Below are 19421 nucleotides of genomic sequence, written 5' to 3' on the forward strand. Positions count from 1 at the left end.
TGATCTGGCAGTGTTTCTACAGCTGGATGCTCTTCCTAACGCCAACCACTCCGAGAGTGTAGTGGGTGCTTTTACGTGCCACCAGCACGGAGGCCAGTAAGGCGATGCTGATATATATATATATATATATATATATATATATATAGAGAGAGAGAGAGAGAGAGAGAGAGAGAGAGAGAGATAGTTAAGAAAGAGAAAGTGCTTGATACAGTATTATATATTTGAAAAACTGAATAGAAATAGTTTTTCTGATAATTTAGCCATTTTAATAATTAGCTGTTCATAAAAACACCTAATAATTTATAAATATCTAATTATTAAAGTGGACAAATTATCAGAAAAGTCATTTCAATTCATTTTTTCAAACATACATACATTTATTACCTTCTCTTCCTATTCCTCCTCTCTGACCATCTATTCCCTTCACTTGCCCCAAACTAATTTATATTCACTGTATCCAATTCAATCTCCATCTCTAATCAACTGTCGCACTGTCACAAACTTACCCATTCTTACTCTTTCTTTATCCCCATTATCTCTCTTATATCCACTTTTACCCAGAGGGTATAGTCTCACCATCTCTCTCTTTGCAGCTAGGGCACCCATGTATTTCCTCTTCAGCAAGACACCTGGTCATGTCTCTCTATCACACTTTCAACTCCAGCAATATTGTATCCCACCCAGTTGAGAGGTTTTGTCTTGTTAGTATCTAAAGATCCCACTAGTGCTGGTGCAGTGCCATGAAAAAAAGTACATTCTGTAAAGTGGTTAGCATTGGATAGGATGGGCATCCAGTTGCAGAAATCAAGTCAAAGCAGACACTGGAGCTTGGCATACTGGCACAGGCCACTGGCTTATTGGTTCTTATCAAACTGTCCAACCCATGCCACCATGGAAAGTGAGCACTAAATGATGACCACACAAATACACACAAACTGTAACATTAGTGTAACATCTTAATATTAACTCTTTTACTCTTTTACTTGTTTCAGTCATTTGACTGCGGCCATGCTGGAGAACCGCCTTTAGTCGGACAAATCGACCCCGGGTCTTATTCTTTGTAAGCCCAGTACTTATTCTATCGGTCTCTTTTGCCGAACCACTAAGTGACGGGGACGTAAACACACCAGCATCGGTTGTCAAGCAATGCTAGGGGGACAAACACAGACACACACACATATATATTTATATATATATATATATATATGCGACAGGCTTCTTTCAGTTTTCGTCTACCAAATCTACAAGGCATTGGTCGGCCCGGGGCTATAGCAGAAGACACTTGCCCAAGATGCCACGCAGTGGGACTGAACCCGGAACCATGTGGTTGGTAAGCAAACTACTTACCACACAGCCACTCATGCGCCAAAACTTTATTATCTGAACCAAACAAATTTAAAAACAAAACTCTAAAGTTAGCATGTTGATTAATATTGTCTCATCAAAGTTAAATGAAAAAAATCACCACTCTGTAAAACAACAGAGTTTATTTTACCTATCCCTGTTGTGGCCATTACGAAAGCCTTTAACCCTTTCATTACTGTATTTATTTTGAGATGCTCTGTGTTTCTTTCAATAGCTTTAAATATAACAAAGAATTTAGTAAAATAACTTAGTTATCATTCAGCTAGTGTTAGGAATATAAATTGTGACTAAGGTTTGGTGGAAGATTTTAATTCAAAACAAATGAAAACAAGACATTTGTACTCAGAGCCAGAGCCGGTTTCAGCCGAGTTGGTAACGAAAGGGTTAACGCTTTAGTGTTCAGATTACTCTGTCAAATATAATGCTTTTTCATTCACATTGTTTTGAGTTAATCCTGCATTATCTTGTAGCTCTGAGAATTTGATGATGTGATGGTTTATTTTGAGGATGTCATTGTAGGATATGAGGGAGAGGCCAGATCTCGATGGTTTGAACATAAAAGAAGTAGAAATTTGGGCCGGATATGGCCGGTTTAAATGCTAAAGGGTTAAACATATATGAAGAGACTGAAGAGAAAATAGAATGGGAGGAGGGAATTAACCATCTATTGACAGGGGTATCTGTCAAGAGGTGATTAGCTCTATTAATTTCAGGTTAGAATAAAGATGGTTTCGTGATGTCTATATCTTTAAGTCATGAAGTACAGAGCCAAATGATGTTTCCAATTGTTTTCTATTGTACTAAGATGCACCAAGTGTAAGCTATGGACACATAAGAGGTGCAGCAATGTCAAAGGAAGGCTAACTAGGAAGATGGTTTTTGTATGTGGCAGATGCTCAGGAACAATTAACACTGAAAATGCTCTGAGACCAACTTCTGTCACTTTCCAGGGAGAAAAGCTAGAAGTAGTTGATAGTTTCCGTTACCTAGGTGACCAAGTCAGCAGCGGGGGCGGGTGCGCTGAAAGTATAACTGCTAGAGTAAGAATAGCCTGGGCAAAGTTTAGAGAGCTCTTACCCCTGCTGGTGACAAAAGGCCTCTCGCTCAAAGTAAAAGGCAGACTGTATGATGCATGTGTACATACAGCCATGCTACATGGTAGTGAAACTTGGGCTGTGACTGCTGAGGATTTGCGTAAGCTCGCAAGAAATGAAGCTAGTATGCTCCAATGGATGTGTAACGTCAGTGTTCATAATCGACAGAGTGTAAGTACCTTGAGAGAAAAGTTGAACCTAAGAAGCATCAGTTGTTGCGTGCAAGAGAGACGTATGCGCTGGTATGGTCATGTGATGAGAATGGCTGAAGATAGTTGTGTGCGAAAGTGCCACACCCTGGCAGTTGAGGGGACCTGTGGAAGAGGTAGACCCAGGAAAACCTGGGTCGAGGCGGTGAAGCACGACCTTCGAACTTTAGGTCTCACCAAGGAAATGACCAGTGACAGAGACCTTTGGAAGTATGCTGTGCGTGAGAAAACCCGGCAAGACCAGTGAGAACAGTCAAAATCAAAATCAAACCAAATTGAGGTCGATCAACATCAGGGCCCCCGTGCAGGTGACACGTAAAAGCACCATCCGTTCGTAGCCGTTTGCCAGCCCTGTCTGGCCCCCGTGTCGGTGGCACGTAAAAGCACCATCCGTTTGTGTTCGTTGCCAGCCTGGCCTGGCCCCCATGCCAGTGACACGCAAAAGCACCATCCGTTTGCCAGCTCTGTCTGGCCCCCGTGCCGGTGACACGTAAAAGCACCATCCGTTCGTGGCCGTTTGCCAGCTCTGTCTGGCCCCCGTGCCGGTGACACGTAAAAGCACCATCCGTTCGTGGCCGTTTGCCAGCCCTGTCTGGCCCCCATGTCGGTGACATGTAAAAGCACCATCCGTTCGTGGCCGTTTGCCAGCCCTGTCTGGCCCCCATGTCGGCGACATCTAAAAGCACCATCCGTTCGTGTCCGTTGCCAGCCTCACCTGGCCCCCGTGCCGATGACATGTAAAAGCACCATCCGTTTCGTGGTCGTTTGCCAGCTCTGTCTGGCCCCCGTGTTGGTGGCATGTAAAAGCACCATCCGTTCGTGTCCGTTGCAAGCCTCGCCTGGCCCCGTGCCGGTGACACGTAAAAGCACCATCCGTTCGTGGCGTTTGCCAGCTCTGTCTGGCATCTGTGCGGGTGGCACGTAAAAAGCACCCACTACACTCACGGAGTGGTTGGCGTTAGGAAGGGCATCCAGCCGTAGAAACACTGCCAGATCTGACTGGGCCTGATGAAGCCTTCCAGCTTCACAGACCCCAGTTGAACCGTCCAACCCATGCTAGCATGGAGAACGGACGCTAAATGATGATGATGATGAGCGTCTACATTATCTGCAAGATTAAGGTACCAGATTAATTAAGGTGCCAAAAGCACTTTTATGACAGTTGTGGCAACTTATGCTGATATGATTGGTTTTATTGGCTAACAGCAGATGCATTCCTGTTATTAGATTTTATGTTGACACTATTTACAGTGAGGAATCCAGTTTAGTAAATCAGAACAAATTGGACAATACTATAACTATTAGCAAGCTACTAGTAAATAGTAACACAAATGTATTAACAGTAAATGTAAATAATAAAGTTTATCTCATTAAGTGGTAATTTCTAAGGAATGCTATCATCATCATCATCATCATCATCATTATTATCCCTATCGGAAACCATCATAAAACTCAGTTAATAACTGACTGTGACAGTAATGAATATAGAACAGAAGAAAATTAATAAAAAAACAAAAAATAGGTCATTAAGAAGACAATAACTGAGGAGCTAAACTGTTAGAATGTAAAAAAAAAAAAAAATTTCTAGTTCATTACTAGTACTTTACTGAAATGAAACCAAAAAAGTTCTGGAAGTTGAATATGGAGTACTAAATCTCTCTATATGTATAAAGCTGAAGTTGTCTGTGTATGGCAGGTTTGGTAGGCTTCAACTAACACTATCTCCTCTGAGACCCTGCGGCGCAAGTTGACCTAAATCAAGAGTATGATAGAAGAAGGCTTGCTCTTCCTTCTGTAGAAGAAAAAATTCGAATTGGACCATGTTATCCCCAAAAGTTATTTACATCAAAAGGGTGCTTTTTTTTCTATGAAAATTCCTATTTGTTATGATTTTTTGACTGCTGTGTCATCATTTTTCAGTGTATTTCAACCAGAAAAATGTTCACTTAAAGAGAATAACAAGCTACATAAAGCAAAATTTTTACTTTTCAAAAATTCTAATTCTAAAGGGTTGAAAAGAAAACAAGCCTGAGCAACGCTGGGCTATACTGCTAGTTAATTGCTAAAGTTAAAAAAAGTTGAAATAGTCCTATTGTTAAAAGAGTCATCAATGTAGAGAGCTGTTAACAACAAAGAACAGACAGCAAATGAGATAATTCAGTGATAGTGTGCCAATTGTTTTATGATATGGTATTGTTGAGGAGGTCTAATAAAACCAAAACCTGTCTGTAGTTATCATTGTATTTACCAAGCAGCAGACCCATTTCTACACTGCTGGTCTCTATTTACTTTTCAACAAATTTAAATTTCAGTTTTCTCCCTTTACCTCTTTGACAAAAATTATCGTCAACATTCATGATTTTTCTTCCCCTCATGAGTTTAATTTCAATTGGATGAAACTTTATTTTGTCTTACAACATTAACCCTTTAGCATTCAGATTATTCTATCAAACATAATGCTTATTGATTCCCATTGATTTGAATTAATTATGCATTATCTCATATCTTCAAAATCTTAATGGTGTAATTACTTAATGTAGAATAACATTGTAGGATAGGTGTGAGAGCCTGGATCTGGTCAGTTTGAACATAAAACAGATTAGCTATTTTGGCCGGATATGGCCGGTTTAAATACTAAAGGGTTAAGTATCGTTAACTAGAAACTGAACTGTTAAATAGCAGAGTAGTTTGTCATGTAGTGTAGTTTGACATGGTTTAAAGATTTACATATCCTCTTTTATTACAATTTCCCCACCACTAAAATATGTAGAACAAAATACCTCACCAAAATATGCTTGGATACTTTCACTATTTTATTCTACCTGTCTAAGTCAATCTTGCTCAAAATTACTGCACGACACTGAGAATTCTTTAAGCTCTAATTTGTATTTTATTTATTTTTAGTTGTCAACAAATTTCTCATAATGAAAGCTAACCTTAAACAAGGTAAGCAGCGGTAAAGATTTTGATTCAATGTTTTATATAAATACCCAAAATCAGATCAACTGAAGAAAAAAAAACAACAAAAAAACTTACTTTCCAAAAACTAAGAAACAAAAAACAAGACTGAGTAAAATTGAAAAAATATTTTGCTCATTTTCCCACACAAACAACAAAAATTATAAATATAGATTTTTAAATTTGAGGTTCTTTGAACCTGATAAAATCACTAGGATCGCGAAAGTGAGATGCTAGATGTAAAATAAAATATTTGGTGATACAGCTTGTAGCAGGCCTTGTTTGGTATGCAGCTGACCCACAAACTAACAACACACACACCTTGTGTATGCGTGTGTGTGTGAAGGCACATGGCTCAGTGGTTAGAGCATCGAGCTTACGATCATGAGGTTGTGAGTTCGAATCTCAGACCAGGCTGTGTGTTGTGTTCTTGAGCAAGACACTTTATTTCATGTTGCTCCAGTTCACTCAGCTGTAGAAATGAGTTACGACATCACAGGTGCCAAGCTGTATCGGCCGTTGCCTTTCCCTTGGATAACACTGGTGGTGTGGAAAGGGGAGGCCGGTATGCATGGGTGACTGTTGGTCTTCCATAAACAACCTTGCCCGGACTTATGCCTGGGAGAGTAACTTTCTAGGTGTAATCCCATGGTCAGTCATGACCGAAGGGGGTCTCAGCAGCATATATGTATATCCTGATTCATTGTCACTCTCCCATTTAAATGTGAGTAGCTATGTAGCGCTTCATTACAACAAGAACCTGCTCTGCTGCACTCCTCACATATCTTAACCCTTATCTCCTACCAAAATGCACCTACCCTCAGTTTCCGTAGCCTTATGAGCTATGTGGTGGCCTCACTAGTGCTGATGGCATGCAAATAGCATCCAGCATGCTGTAAAGTGGTTGGCATAGAAACCGTACCAAAGCAGACATGGGAACATGATGCAGTCCTTGGACCCATTGGGTCGTATCAAACTGTCCAACCCATGCCAGCATGAAGCATGGCTGTTAAATGATAATGATGACCATATATATAATCTCAATCTCATACAATGAATTTTCTTTTCCTTGTAAGCTTGCCCGTCTTAATACCACCAACTTGCTCAGTCCACTATGTAACAGACATTTGGAGCAGGCCTCTACTCTGAGGAAAACCTGATATCTTGAAATACTGCTTTTTAATACAGCAACACATAAATTGTGGTTCACCTACTCTTGCTCTCCCTCACCAGTCTCAGAGGCCCTGCTCTTTCTTCTCTGGCTAAGCCATAAAAAATAAGACAGCTAATTAATTAGTATATATGCAAATCATTAAATATTTAATAATTCTTTCAACTGTTATACAATTGGTATTTCATTTCCTTGTACACATGGCTCTTTCCTTGTCTGCATCCTTCACAAAGATAGTTGGACTGAAGCCGAGTGCTCTTTGATGATGAACACATGCCGTAAAGGTTACAAGCAAATACACAAGTTCTGCGGTTAAATTCATAAAAATAGGATAAGTTTGTGTGCTACAAACAAAAGTGGGTTCTGATGTTATGAGCAAACTCCTTTCTTAAGAGAGAGAAAGAGAGAGAGAGGGACACATAATTGTTTGCTCAAAAATAGCAAGGAGTGGAACTTGATACAAAACAGGTTTTGCCCCTACTTCCAGTTGAGTAGTTAGTAGTAGACAGGCAATGTATCTAAAAACAAACAACTCCACCCATGCAAGCATAGAAAAAATGAATATAAATAAGTAAATGAAATTTCTATAACCAGTTTCATCCTTCACTGCTTCTACCCTAATCCCCCTCTCAAACCTTTAGCTTTCCCTTGAGAATATTTTTGGCAGTGACATTGGCTAAATAGCAATTTCAATAAATAGAGAAATGAAAGCAAAAGACAAAATATAAAAAAAATGTCTTCAAATATTGCATGATTTTCTCACAAGACCCAATAAAAAAATAATATAGGTAATAAATTGTAACATGATACAAAAGCAGTTTAAAAAGCAAAAAAAAAAAAAAAAAAAACATGATACAAAGGCAGTTAAAAGAAGAAATTTAAATGTCCATCCAGCTGTTAAAATAAAACATGAAAAATATCTGTTTATTTAAGTTTACTATAATCCAACAAATTTTACATACTGAAAAGATTAAAATTTATAAAGAAAGTGGATATTGTCAGAGTAAAAACAACACCTTCATAGAACGTTCTAATTCGTTCTCGTTTCATTTTTTAACTGGCTTTCATGAATCTACCCTTATTGACAAATCTCACTCAACATGATACAACCTATCACCCACAATGGTTTCTGCTTCACTAAACTAACAAGCCTCGTATCATTTTCCAGACCTATTTGTTACACTCATTCCTACCCTTATCTTCTCAATTGTATTCTAGTAATAGTATACAACTAGAATGGTACTAAACAACTCTGACAACCCTTCTTCATACTAAACTGCCTCCTTTATTGTCAAAGCAGAAGTTTAACCCTTTAGTGTTCGCATTATTCTGCCAAAATTAATGCTTTTTTATTCACATTGTTTTGAACTAATCAGGCATTATCTTGTAGCTATGAGATTTTGATGAGGTAGCTGTTAATTTTTAAAACGATATTGTAGGGTCGGTGTGAGAGGTCAGATCCGGCCAGTTTGAATATAAAACAGGCGGAATACTTTTGGCCGGATATGGCCGGTTTAAATGCTAAGGGGTTAAGTTGAATATGAATGACATCACCCTCATAGGTCTGGGAAGGATTGCATGAGCTACCTATGACTGCCACTTTTCCTTAGACAATCCACCCTCAAATAAAGCCACATATAAATGGTGGAAGCACTCCGTCGGTTACGACGACGAGGGTTCCGGTTGATCCGAATCAATGGAACAGCCTGCTCGTGAAATTAACGTGTAAGTGGCTGAGCACTCCGCAGACACGTGCACCCTTAACGTAGTTCTCGGGGATACTCAGCGTGACACAGAGAGTGACAAAGCCGGCCCTTTGAAATACAGGTACAACAGAAACAGGAAGTAAGAGTGAGAGAAATTTGTGGTGAAAGAGTACAGCAGGGATCACCACCATCCCCTGCCGGAGCCTCGTGGAGCTTTAGGTGTTTTTGCTCAATAAACACTCACAACGCCCAGTCTGGGAATTGAAACCGCGATCCTACGACCGCGAGTCCGCTGCCCTAACCACTGGGCCATTGCACCTCCACCACATATAAATACGTGCGCGCAAACACACGCACACGCGCACACACATGCATGCAGAAATATGTCAGTGCATGCTTGCTGAATACATACCAAAATGTTGAAAGTAGTACTTACAGTATGGAGGTCTCTCCGAATAATTATAAGAGTGATGAATCCCACGGAGATGAACATGGGCACCATACTAAACCATGCTAAAATATAACCAATTAAATCTCCTGAAAAAAAATAAAACAAAAAAAATTACATTAGAGACATTAAGTATCAACACCTTAATTGAATTTATTTATCTTAATTGGAATTATATAGTAGTTCAACAACATAGGGACCAATAGAAAAAGTGCCGCTATTAGGATTGATTTGATTGTCTAAAATACCCTTCAAGGTAATACCCTAGCATCAAGCTGCAGCTCAATGATTGGAATAACAATACATACATGGCGATTTATTTACTTTATATTAAAATTTTTTCATGTATTGATTAAGTCTTTCCTTGTTTGATTTGCAAAATAGTGGTTTTGTCTCTAATTAACATTATATATATATATATATATATATATATATATGTGACCTCGTCTGTATCACTAGCGATTTTTTTCCCCTGTCTTCCCTTCTCGGGATCTTTCTTTCTCCTATGTTTCCGACGAAGAGCTCCGCTCGAAACGTCAAACCCTCCTTCTTCCCTTAGCGTCCAATAATACTTTATTTGTTCCATGTCCTTGCGTTGTTGTTTTATTGTTTTTGTTTTCTTGTTTGGATTAACTTTATATATTTATATATATATATATAGTGCCACTCCCAAACAGTTGAAGGAATCCAGGGTAGAGGTAGACCCAGGAAGACATGGGATGAGATGGTCAAGCATGACCTTCGAACGTTGGGCCTCACAGAGGCAATAACAAAAGACCAAGACCTCTGGAGATATGCTGTGACTGCAAAGGCCCAACAAATGAAGTGAGTTCATGGCTCGCAGGACGGCTGGCTGTACTTACCTTGGATCGTAGGGTGACCTGCTGTGCTTGAGGAGACCTACTGAGTCAAGTACATCAACATCAAAATAGAAATCAAATGGAAATTGTAGTTGTGATACCCATGCCGGTGGCACGTAAAAAGCACCATCTGAATGTGACCGATGCCGGCGCCACCTTGACTGGCGTCCGTGCTGGTAGCACATAAAAAGCACCAGCCAATCGTGGCTGTTGCCAGCCTCCTGTACCAGTGGCACTTAAAAAGCACCCACTACACTCACGGAGTGGTTGGCGTTATGAAGGGTATCCAGCTGTAGAAATACTGCCAGATCAGACTGGAGCCTGGTGCAGCCTCCTGGCTTCCCAGACCCCGGTCGAACCATCCAACCCATGCTAGCATGGAAAACGGACGTTAAACGATGATGATGATGATGATGATATATATATATATATATATATGTATATATTCTTTTATTCAATTACATCAAATCATCACCAAATTACATAATTTTGTGATGGTTATACATTTGAGAGCAGAAACTGATTCAAGTGAAAAGATGCCAGAGTCATGGTTGAAAGACTGAATGACGATCCACATCATGCTCCCAGTACTCTGATGTGTTCCAGGTAAAGAGATGACATTCTTAAAGGTTCAGTTCCCCAGTTATTTCAGTTCCATCGAGACCTCTATTTGCAACAAAGGGGTTTTATAGGCCAATGGGGGAGCTTCTACATGGTTACCCAATCTGGAAGAAACAGCAGCCAATTCTTCTTCAAACCACACACTACTGTTTAAATATGAACAGACACATTGGGCAATGCAGTCCCTGTTTATGCAAAAACATGGGATGATTCACAGCTGGTATGTCTTTAACCAAAGATTTGCTCAATCGGGGTTCACATGAGACTAAACAGCAAAATGTTTCTCTCTCCATGTGAAAAGGCAAACTGTTTGAAGCATGTGTAATGAGTGCAATACTGCATGATAGCAAAATAGTGATGCTAAGTGCAAAAGATCTTCAGTTTGGAGAGCAAGGAATTGAATATGACACACTGGATACATAATGTCAATTTGCATGAAAGGCAGAACACAAATGTATTGAAACAACAACTTAGCATTAAAGGTATTATGTTGAAGAATAGAAGTGGCATTGATATAGATGTGTGATGCTACATCTCAAGATATTAAGCCATACTCATTGAATGACACAACAAAACCAAGAGTAGTAGTGATAGACTGTACTGCAGACTCTCATACAACTTGTACCAGCATTGAAAAGCACATTTTAAAATAATAATAATAATAATAAAGATGATGATAATGAAGTGTAGTGTGGTATAAAGAAGAAATAGATATTAACATACAAAAGACAGAGTATGGTCAGAGCAGATCTAGCAGATACAATAGTTTGGTCTAATTAATGTAGCTAATGTTTACTTTGAATTGTAATCTGTCTGTGACTGCAAGGAAAACAAGTAGCAAAGAATGTTGTTACGAAGGAGAAGGATTGGAGAATCAACAACAACAGCATTGTCAACATCATTTTGAAGTTTATTTTTCCATGTTGGGAATGAACAAATAAATAGCCATCGTTTACTTCCAGATAAACTCTAATTCAACAAATCTATGATCAAAAGCATTCTAGTCCTAATTATCCCATCATATTTTCAGGCATAGTGTATCAAAGAATACACTAACCAACATCACCACCACCATCACCACCACCACCACCACCACCACTACCATCATCATCATTTTGATGTCCACTTTTCCATGCTTGCATGGGTTGGATGAAGGTTATTGAGGTAGAGTGGAGGCGCAATGACCCAGTGGTTAGGGCAGCGGGCTCGCGGTTGTAGGATCGCGGTTTCGATTACCAGACCGGGCGTTGTGAGTGTTTATTGAGTGAAAACACCTAAAAGCTCCACGAGGCTCCGGCAGGGATGGTGGTGATCCCTACTGTACTCTTTCACCACAACTTTCTCTCACTCTTACTTCCTGTTTCTGTTGTACCTGTATTTCAAAGGGCCGGCCTTGTCACTCTCTGTGTCACGCTGAATATCCCCGAGAACTACGTTAAGGGTACATGTGTCTGTGGAGTGCTCTTACACGGTAATTTCACGAGCAGGCTGTTCCGTTGGTCGGATCAACCGGAACCCTCGTCGTCGTAACCGACGGAGTGCTTCCATCCATTGAGGTAGATTTTTTTTTACAACCAGATGCCCTTCCTCTTGCCAACTCTAACCTGTTCTGAAGCTAGGTAATATTTTCCCATAGCTAGACATGTTTCTGCAGAATGTTGAAAATGAACGATATTCATTTACAACAATCATGCAAAGTCAAGACTAAATGCTACAAGCACACTCTCTCTCTTTCTCACACACACACACACACATACACACTGTGCCGACATGGAATATGGACATCAGATGATGATGCTGATGATTATACCATGAACTTCTTTCAGTCTCTTATTTCTTTATTGCCCACAAGGAGCTACACACAGAGGGAACAAACAAGGACAGACAAACAGATTAAGTTGATTATATCGACTCCAGTGCGTAACTGGTACTTATTTAATTGACCCTGGAAGGATGAAAGGCGAAGTCGACCTTGGCGGAATTTGAACTCAGAACGTAGCGGCAGATGAAATACCTATTTCTTTACTACCCACAAGGGGCTAAACACAGAGAGGACAAACAAGGACAGACAAACAGATTAAGTTGATTATATCGACTCCAGTGCGTAACTGGTACTTATTTAATTGACCCTGGAAGGATGAAAGGCAAAGTCGACCTCAGCAGAATTTGAACTCAGAACGTAATGGCAGATGAAATACGGCTACGCATTTCGCCCGGCGTGCTAACGTTTCTGCCAGCTCGCCGCCTTAAAGAAACTGAACTTCTTTCAGTTTCTGCCTACCAAATCCACTCACAAGGCTTTTGTCAGTCTGGAGGGGAAGTGAATCTGAAACCATGTGGTTGGGAAGCAAACTTCTTAACCATACAGTCACACTTGCACTTACCAATATGTCTTCAATTTTTTTTAACTTATAGAAAATACGATCTTAGAGAGACTTAGCTATTATTTCTAGTAGACTCAGAGGCCACATAGAGGCTACCTCCCTGGTTCATATGACAAATAAGATTAGCCGGTGGCAGTGATGTTGGATGGAGGATTGCTGATGATGGAAGTGCCAATGGCTAATGACAATAATGATGATGATGGTTCTTAAATACAATTTTGCAAATAGATTTTTTAAGTTTATAAACGATGTATTTAAAACAAATGGCTATCAATCAATCAACAATAAGAGGATTCTTTTTTAGACAATTTCAATTGCATGTGGAAACAATAAACAAAAAAAATAATCTTTCACATGCAACTGTCAACACAGAATATTTCAGTCTTTTCTGATTATTCAATTTTTAGACCATTATTCAGATAATACAGTTAATAACCATCACCTATGTCTGTATAATTATACCTATAAACAGCAGCTACATTATACACGTGTGTGTGTATATATGTCAATTTAAGAGACAAAAAGAGACATTTCATAACTTGAAGTGCAGTTTCGTTCGTTCATTTGCTCAATCATGCCAATGGATTTGAAAAATGAGAGAGAGAGAGAGAGTGTGTGTGTGTGTGTATGCATGTGTGGAGAGAGAGAGAGAGATTGTGTGTGTGTGTGTGTGGAGAGATAGAGAGAGAGGAGAGAGAGAGAAAGTGTGTGTAGAGCCGAGCTGGCAGAATCATTAGCACATTGGACAAAATGCTTAGCGGTATTTCGTCTGCCGCTACGTTCTGAGTTCAAATTCTGCCGAGGTCAACTTTGCCTTTCATCCTTTCGGGGTCGATAAATTAGGTACCAGTTACGCACTGGGGGTCGATGTAATTGAGTTAATCCCTTTGTCTGTCCTTGTTTGTCCCCTCTATGTTTAGCCCCTTGTAGGCAATAAAGAAATAAGAAAGTCTGTGTAGAGAGAGAGAGTGTGTGAGTGTATGTGGAGAGTGAGAGAATGAGCAAGAAAGGGAGAGTGATAACAAAGAACATGCGTACAAGCCTATATGTATGAGAATATGTGTACACTGACGATTACGTATTGGTCAGTATGTGTACCTTTGTACAGGGTTGTATGAGCATGACCTTCCCAGTAGAACTTACTTTCCCAGGTGCACAGTTCAAGCCCATCAACTTATTCTGTTTGATGCATACTTCTGTAACCTCTTAACATGCCTTTAATGTGGTGTCTATTACTTCAATTTTCAAAGTGTCAGTTACCACGATGGTAGTGATATCCATACATACAAATATGATTACTGTGTCAAAGAACATGGAGTGCAGGTTGCCCCTTAAAAACAGCAAACCTCAAGCATCAACACATACAGGAAAGAGAAGTGGACACAAACTGAGCATGGAATGCAAAATGGCTCCACAAGGCAGCTGTTTAGTTGGACCACATTGCTGTACATTATAAAGATCCAATCTCTGAAGATGAGACTGATATTGGCAGCACCTAAGACAACCACCATGTAGTGATGCTTAACTGTATCAAAAGCTTTAGTTTAATCACAGTTTATCAGTGCTCCATTGAAGCCAGATCTTTTTCCAACCCACTCTATGCTGTACTGCATGAGGAAGTTGGCATGGATAGAGCAGTTGGGGATCACACAAGGTTGCATCTGACTATATTACTGATAACAAACACCAATCTTTTGTCAAGTGTTTTAACCCTTTAGTGTTTGCATTATTCTGCCAAAATTAATCCCTTTTTATCCACATTGTTTTGAACTAATCATGCATTATCTTGTAGCTATGAGATTTTGATGAGGTAGCTGTTAATTTTTAAAATGATATTGTAGGGTTGGTGTGAGAGGTCAGATCTGGTCAGTTTGAACATAAAACAGGCAGAATACTTTTGGCCGGATATGGCCAGTTTAAATGCTAAAGGGTTAAAGGAGCTTGCTGAACAGAACTATGTAACTGAAGTTGTCTATCATTTCCCTTTGTTCAGGTCTTTCCTTAGCAGTCACCACTTCTCAGCTCATAATACAGGTAATGCTCCCAGTCTGCTGCCAAGAAGGTAATAAAAAATTTTGTAGGATATTCCATCCAGTCTTGATTTGCTCTTCATACAATAGCTCAACTTGTCTGTCATGTTGCCTGTTGAAACAGACTTTTTACAGCATTCTGCATTATCAGTCAACTACACCAGTGAAGGCACATGGCTCAGTGGTTAGAGCATTGGTCTCACAATCATGAGGTCGTGGGTTTGATTCCCAGACTGGGCTGTGTTGTGTTCTTGAGCAAGACACTTTATTTCACATTGATCCAGTTCACTCAGATGTAGAAATGAGTTGCAGTGTCACAGGTGTGAAACTGCATCAGCCTTTGCCTTTCCTTCAGATAACACCGGTGGCATGGAGAGGAGAGGCTGGTATACATGGGTAACTGTTAGTCTTCCATAAACAACCTTGCGTGGACTTGTGTCTAGGAGGAGAATTTTCTAGGTGCAATCCCATGGTCAGTCATGACCGAAGGGGGTCTTCACACCAGTATTCTACCAATTCTACTATATGGCTCAGAAACCTGGACGTTATCAAAGAAGCTTGAGAGGCGGTTGGATGGAACCTACACTCGCCTCCTTATGAGAGCTCAAAATCTCTCGTGGAAGCGCCATCCAACCAAAATGCAAATATATGGGAAATTACCACCTGTGTCATCTCTTGTGAAAGGTAAGAGAGTCCAGTTTGCTGGACATTGTTGTAGAGCTGAAAAAGAAGTAATTCTTACTCTTCTCCTCTGGAAGCCATCTACTCGCAATACCAGAGGGCGCACACTCTCCTACCCTGATGTAATCTCCAGGGATACAGGCATCCAGCAACAGGACCTCTGTAATGCTATGATGGACCGTGAAGTCTGGCGTAACATAGTAAATTCCATTGTCTCGACCACGGTCGAACAATGATGATGATGACACCAGTATTAGTGCAACAATAAGAAATAGATCATGAAAAACAAGATGCACTTATCAGAAGCTAAAAGGCAGAAGGAAAGTAACTGACTCCCAATAGAAGTTAAGTACATTTAATATAAAAGAAGACAGACTTCTAGCAATTCAAGATTTCAGTCTGATATATTTTAATCCTCCAGTTGTAGCAATTTGATTTGTCCCCAAAGCTCTTTCTATTTCAAACTCAATAAGAACTAATCATCAATTGAGGTATACATCTATTTACAATACTTGTATGAGACATAACGAATGAAAATAACAAATACCTAATACAGCCATTTATTAGAACTATTGATTTCATATAACCATATATGTAGGAAATGGTTATAGGTAACTGATTTGAATGCAGTAAATTCTGGTACTCATCATTGTACATCTGTTTTTCCATTTGGGCAGGGGTTGATAAATCTCGCATCGTCTTGTCACTTTGTTGCAGTTTTTGTTATATAACATACACAACAGAGAAAACCCGGTTGCTGCAAATGTCATCTTATTTTGGCACATATTTTAAAATTGGATATCCTACCTATCACTAACTGCTTTACATTATGAATTGGGTGCATTTTGTCATATCGCTGACACCATAGAGAGATTGTCACTAACAGAACTAAAGATGCCTGTCTACCCATTGTTGCTTCTGCTCATTCCTTACTTTCTGGTAGGTTTCAACAACTGGACGCCTTTCTTGATGCCAACCATTTTACAGTATTAACTTGGTGTATATTACCATGCTGCTAGCACTAAAGAGATTGTCACCAGTGTAACTAAAACGTCTTCCCTATCCTATGTTGTTTCTGCTTCTTCCTTCCATTTTGGTGAGGTCTCAATAATTAAATGCCTTTTCTGATACCATCCATTTTTCAGCATGGACTGAGTGTATTTTACAGTGTCCACTGGTTCTGTAACTGAGAATGAAGCAAAGCTGACCCGTGAGAGTTAAACTCAGATCAATGAACAAACTGAATCAATTGCAGAATATTATTCACGAAGGGATACATTTAATCAATCCTAGAGTCAGACAAAAAAAGGAAGTTACTTTACTTCCACAGCCACCAAATGGCATTTAAATCCAGAACAATGAGATATCAAACTAGATATAGCTCTGTTGTCTCGAGTTTGAGCAAATCCCATTGGCCTTCCATTCAACAGAAAACTGAAGCTTTGTATCTCTCGTCAGATTACACAGTAGCATCTCTTACTAGTATTTGTGTCCAATGAATGCATACTGTTCTATAATAGCATGCATTCAATGTCTTAATTATTTTTTTACCTAAATCATAATTTAAACATATCTTTTTAATGAAAGTGTTAAACATTTCAGCTAATTGTAGCTTCTCTTTTAAAACTTACTGCTACATAAAGAACAGCATCAAGAGTCATGTGGCTTCAATAGTAAAAAAAGTGAGAGATATGAAGGGGCCGGAGAGCCTTTTACCATGGGTTTCATGGATGACCCGGGCCAAGCAGCAGCAACCAAAACTAAACCACTGATTATAATCCAATGAATAGTATTTCAATAAAATACTTTTCTAAATTCTTATAGTTTCTACATACTATTATAAAACATAATTCAATGAAACTGATTGCTGAACTAAAAATATATTTATTTTTATATAAGGAACATCCACTCTACTATCATACAAGGTTGCAAAGACAATGAAGAAAAGGATTATTGTTATAAAAATCAATACTTCAATATATCACTGGTACTTATTTTACAAATCCTGGAGAGACAAATGGAATACACAACAAACAGATTTAAATGAAAAAAAAAAAAAAAGAAAATGAATACAAAACAAGATACTGTAAAACATCCAAACTAGAGTTTCAATGCCTTCGGATACTACACCACCCTCTGTTAATTCAATTAAGTGTCCCTGTGCTTATCATTCAAGAAGAGCAAGTGCTTCTTTTTTATTTTTTTTTACATTTGCAATGGTGGAGACAATCTAAAGTTGATTTTCTGCTGTAAAGGCAGTAAAGATTTATATATCATTTGATTTTTATTAATTAGATATATTTTCCAATATATTTACATTTTCTCCCATTAATGTACGTGCATGTGTGTTATAGGATGGGACAACTAGAGCTTTCAGATTCATATCATCACAAACACATATACCACTCAACCACTTAGTTTTACTAGCATGACACACTCATGTTTTTCATGAAAACATTACACACGCACACAATCACACACACTAACACATCACATGCACTCTCACACATACATGTTCCCCCATGAACGTATGCATGTTGCCACCCAACTAATGCTTTTTCTTTTATTATTACTGTATTATTAAATTTGCAATATGATTGGTTAATATGTTTTTATATTCTAATATTGTACGAGGCTTAAAGCATCCAATCCAAAGATTCAGAAATATCAATAATCCAAAACTGGATCAGGTCCAGAGAAGCTATAACAACATTTTCCACACCACCCTCTCTCTCACTGCCATTATATACTGAAACAACCAGCCACATGCATTTAAAAGCAAACATGCTTAATGTTGGATATTGAAAGTTGCTGCTAAAGCATCTTACTGCTGAAACTGAGTTATTGGTGGTTAAGAAGAAGAAGAAGAAGAAGAACAGCAAATAAGTGGTACACAGTCAGTTTTTAAGGTTGCTGTAGTCAGAAGTGCAATAATCGACAGACAGTGTGCAATAGAAATTGATTGCTATCGCACTCTATCTTGTCAATTCCTTTCATGGGTCTTTGAGTTAGATGAGCTGAAGGCTCCAATAGAAAATGAGTAATAGTTAATCATTAAATGGCTTTGATATGGCACAGATATTCTTTTTTAGCCTGCTTGATGATGTATATGAGCGATGATGGTGAACGTGAATGTAAATCAATGTACTAAGAGGAATGTTACTGTTCAAATGCTTTCTTTCTCTTTCTCCTACTCGTTTTTTTTCTTTTTTTTAAAGTCTTTTATTAATGTTGTTGATTGTGTTGGATTTCCTTGCTTTTTTTTTTTTTCCTAACTGAAACTTGGCATCTCTACAGAGTCAACTTGCAGGGGAAGAAAGAAAAAAAAATTTTTTTAAATAATAAAAAGATTCAAGTATCATCTTATCTTTTTTTTTTTTTTTTTACTAAGGAGATGAAAATGAATAGAGTGGCGGGGTGGTGGGGGTGGAATAGAAAGAAAATTCAAGTGAAGAGATAGAATAGAATAGAATGAATGATTGTTGTTAATAGTTAAAATGAAAAGATGGGGAGAGAGGGGAGAGAGAATATATATTTAAAAAGAAGAAAATAGGACAGGAGAGAAAGGAGTATCAATAAATAAATAAAATACAGATAAGTGAAGTAAAAAAAAAAATATGAGATAGAAAGAGGAGAAAAGAGATAACTGAGAGAAAGGAGGGTATTAAAAGAGAAAACAAAAAAACTGAAGGGAGAGGAAGAATAGAAAAAAAGAAAGGGGGTGTGGGAGAAGAGATAGGGGGAGTATGTGAAGGAGAGACCATTCCAGACAAAGTTAAACAACAAATATGGCAATTATTTTCTCTTTGTGAAGTCATTAACTTGGCTATACATATACATACATTTACATATTCATACACAGCTGGATGTATGTTTGTGAGTATGTATATATAT

At 38.7% G+C, this 19421-nt stretch overlaps 1 protein-coding gene across 1 annotated transcript in view; it reads right to left on the reverse strand.

Moving 5' to 3' along the window:
* Window positions 1-19421, reverse strand: part of LOC115210091 (dolichyldiphosphatase 1) — a 106659-nt gene that overhangs the window by 31007 nt on the left and 56231 nt on the right. Inside the window, exon 2 of the mRNA XM_029778631.2 lies at window positions 8940-9040. Coding sequence (XP_029634491.1) covers window positions 8940-9040 — 101 coding nt within the window. The remainder of the gene's footprint in view (window positions 1-8939; window positions 9041-19421) is intronic.

Source organism: Octopus sinensis, linkage group LG1, assembly GCF_006345805.1.
Source record: "Octopus sinensis linkage group LG1, ASM634580v1, whole genome shotgun sequence".
In the NCBI taxonomy this organism is placed as follows: Eukaryota; Metazoa; Mollusca; class Cephalopoda; order Octopoda; family Octopodidae; genus Octopus; species Octopus sinensis.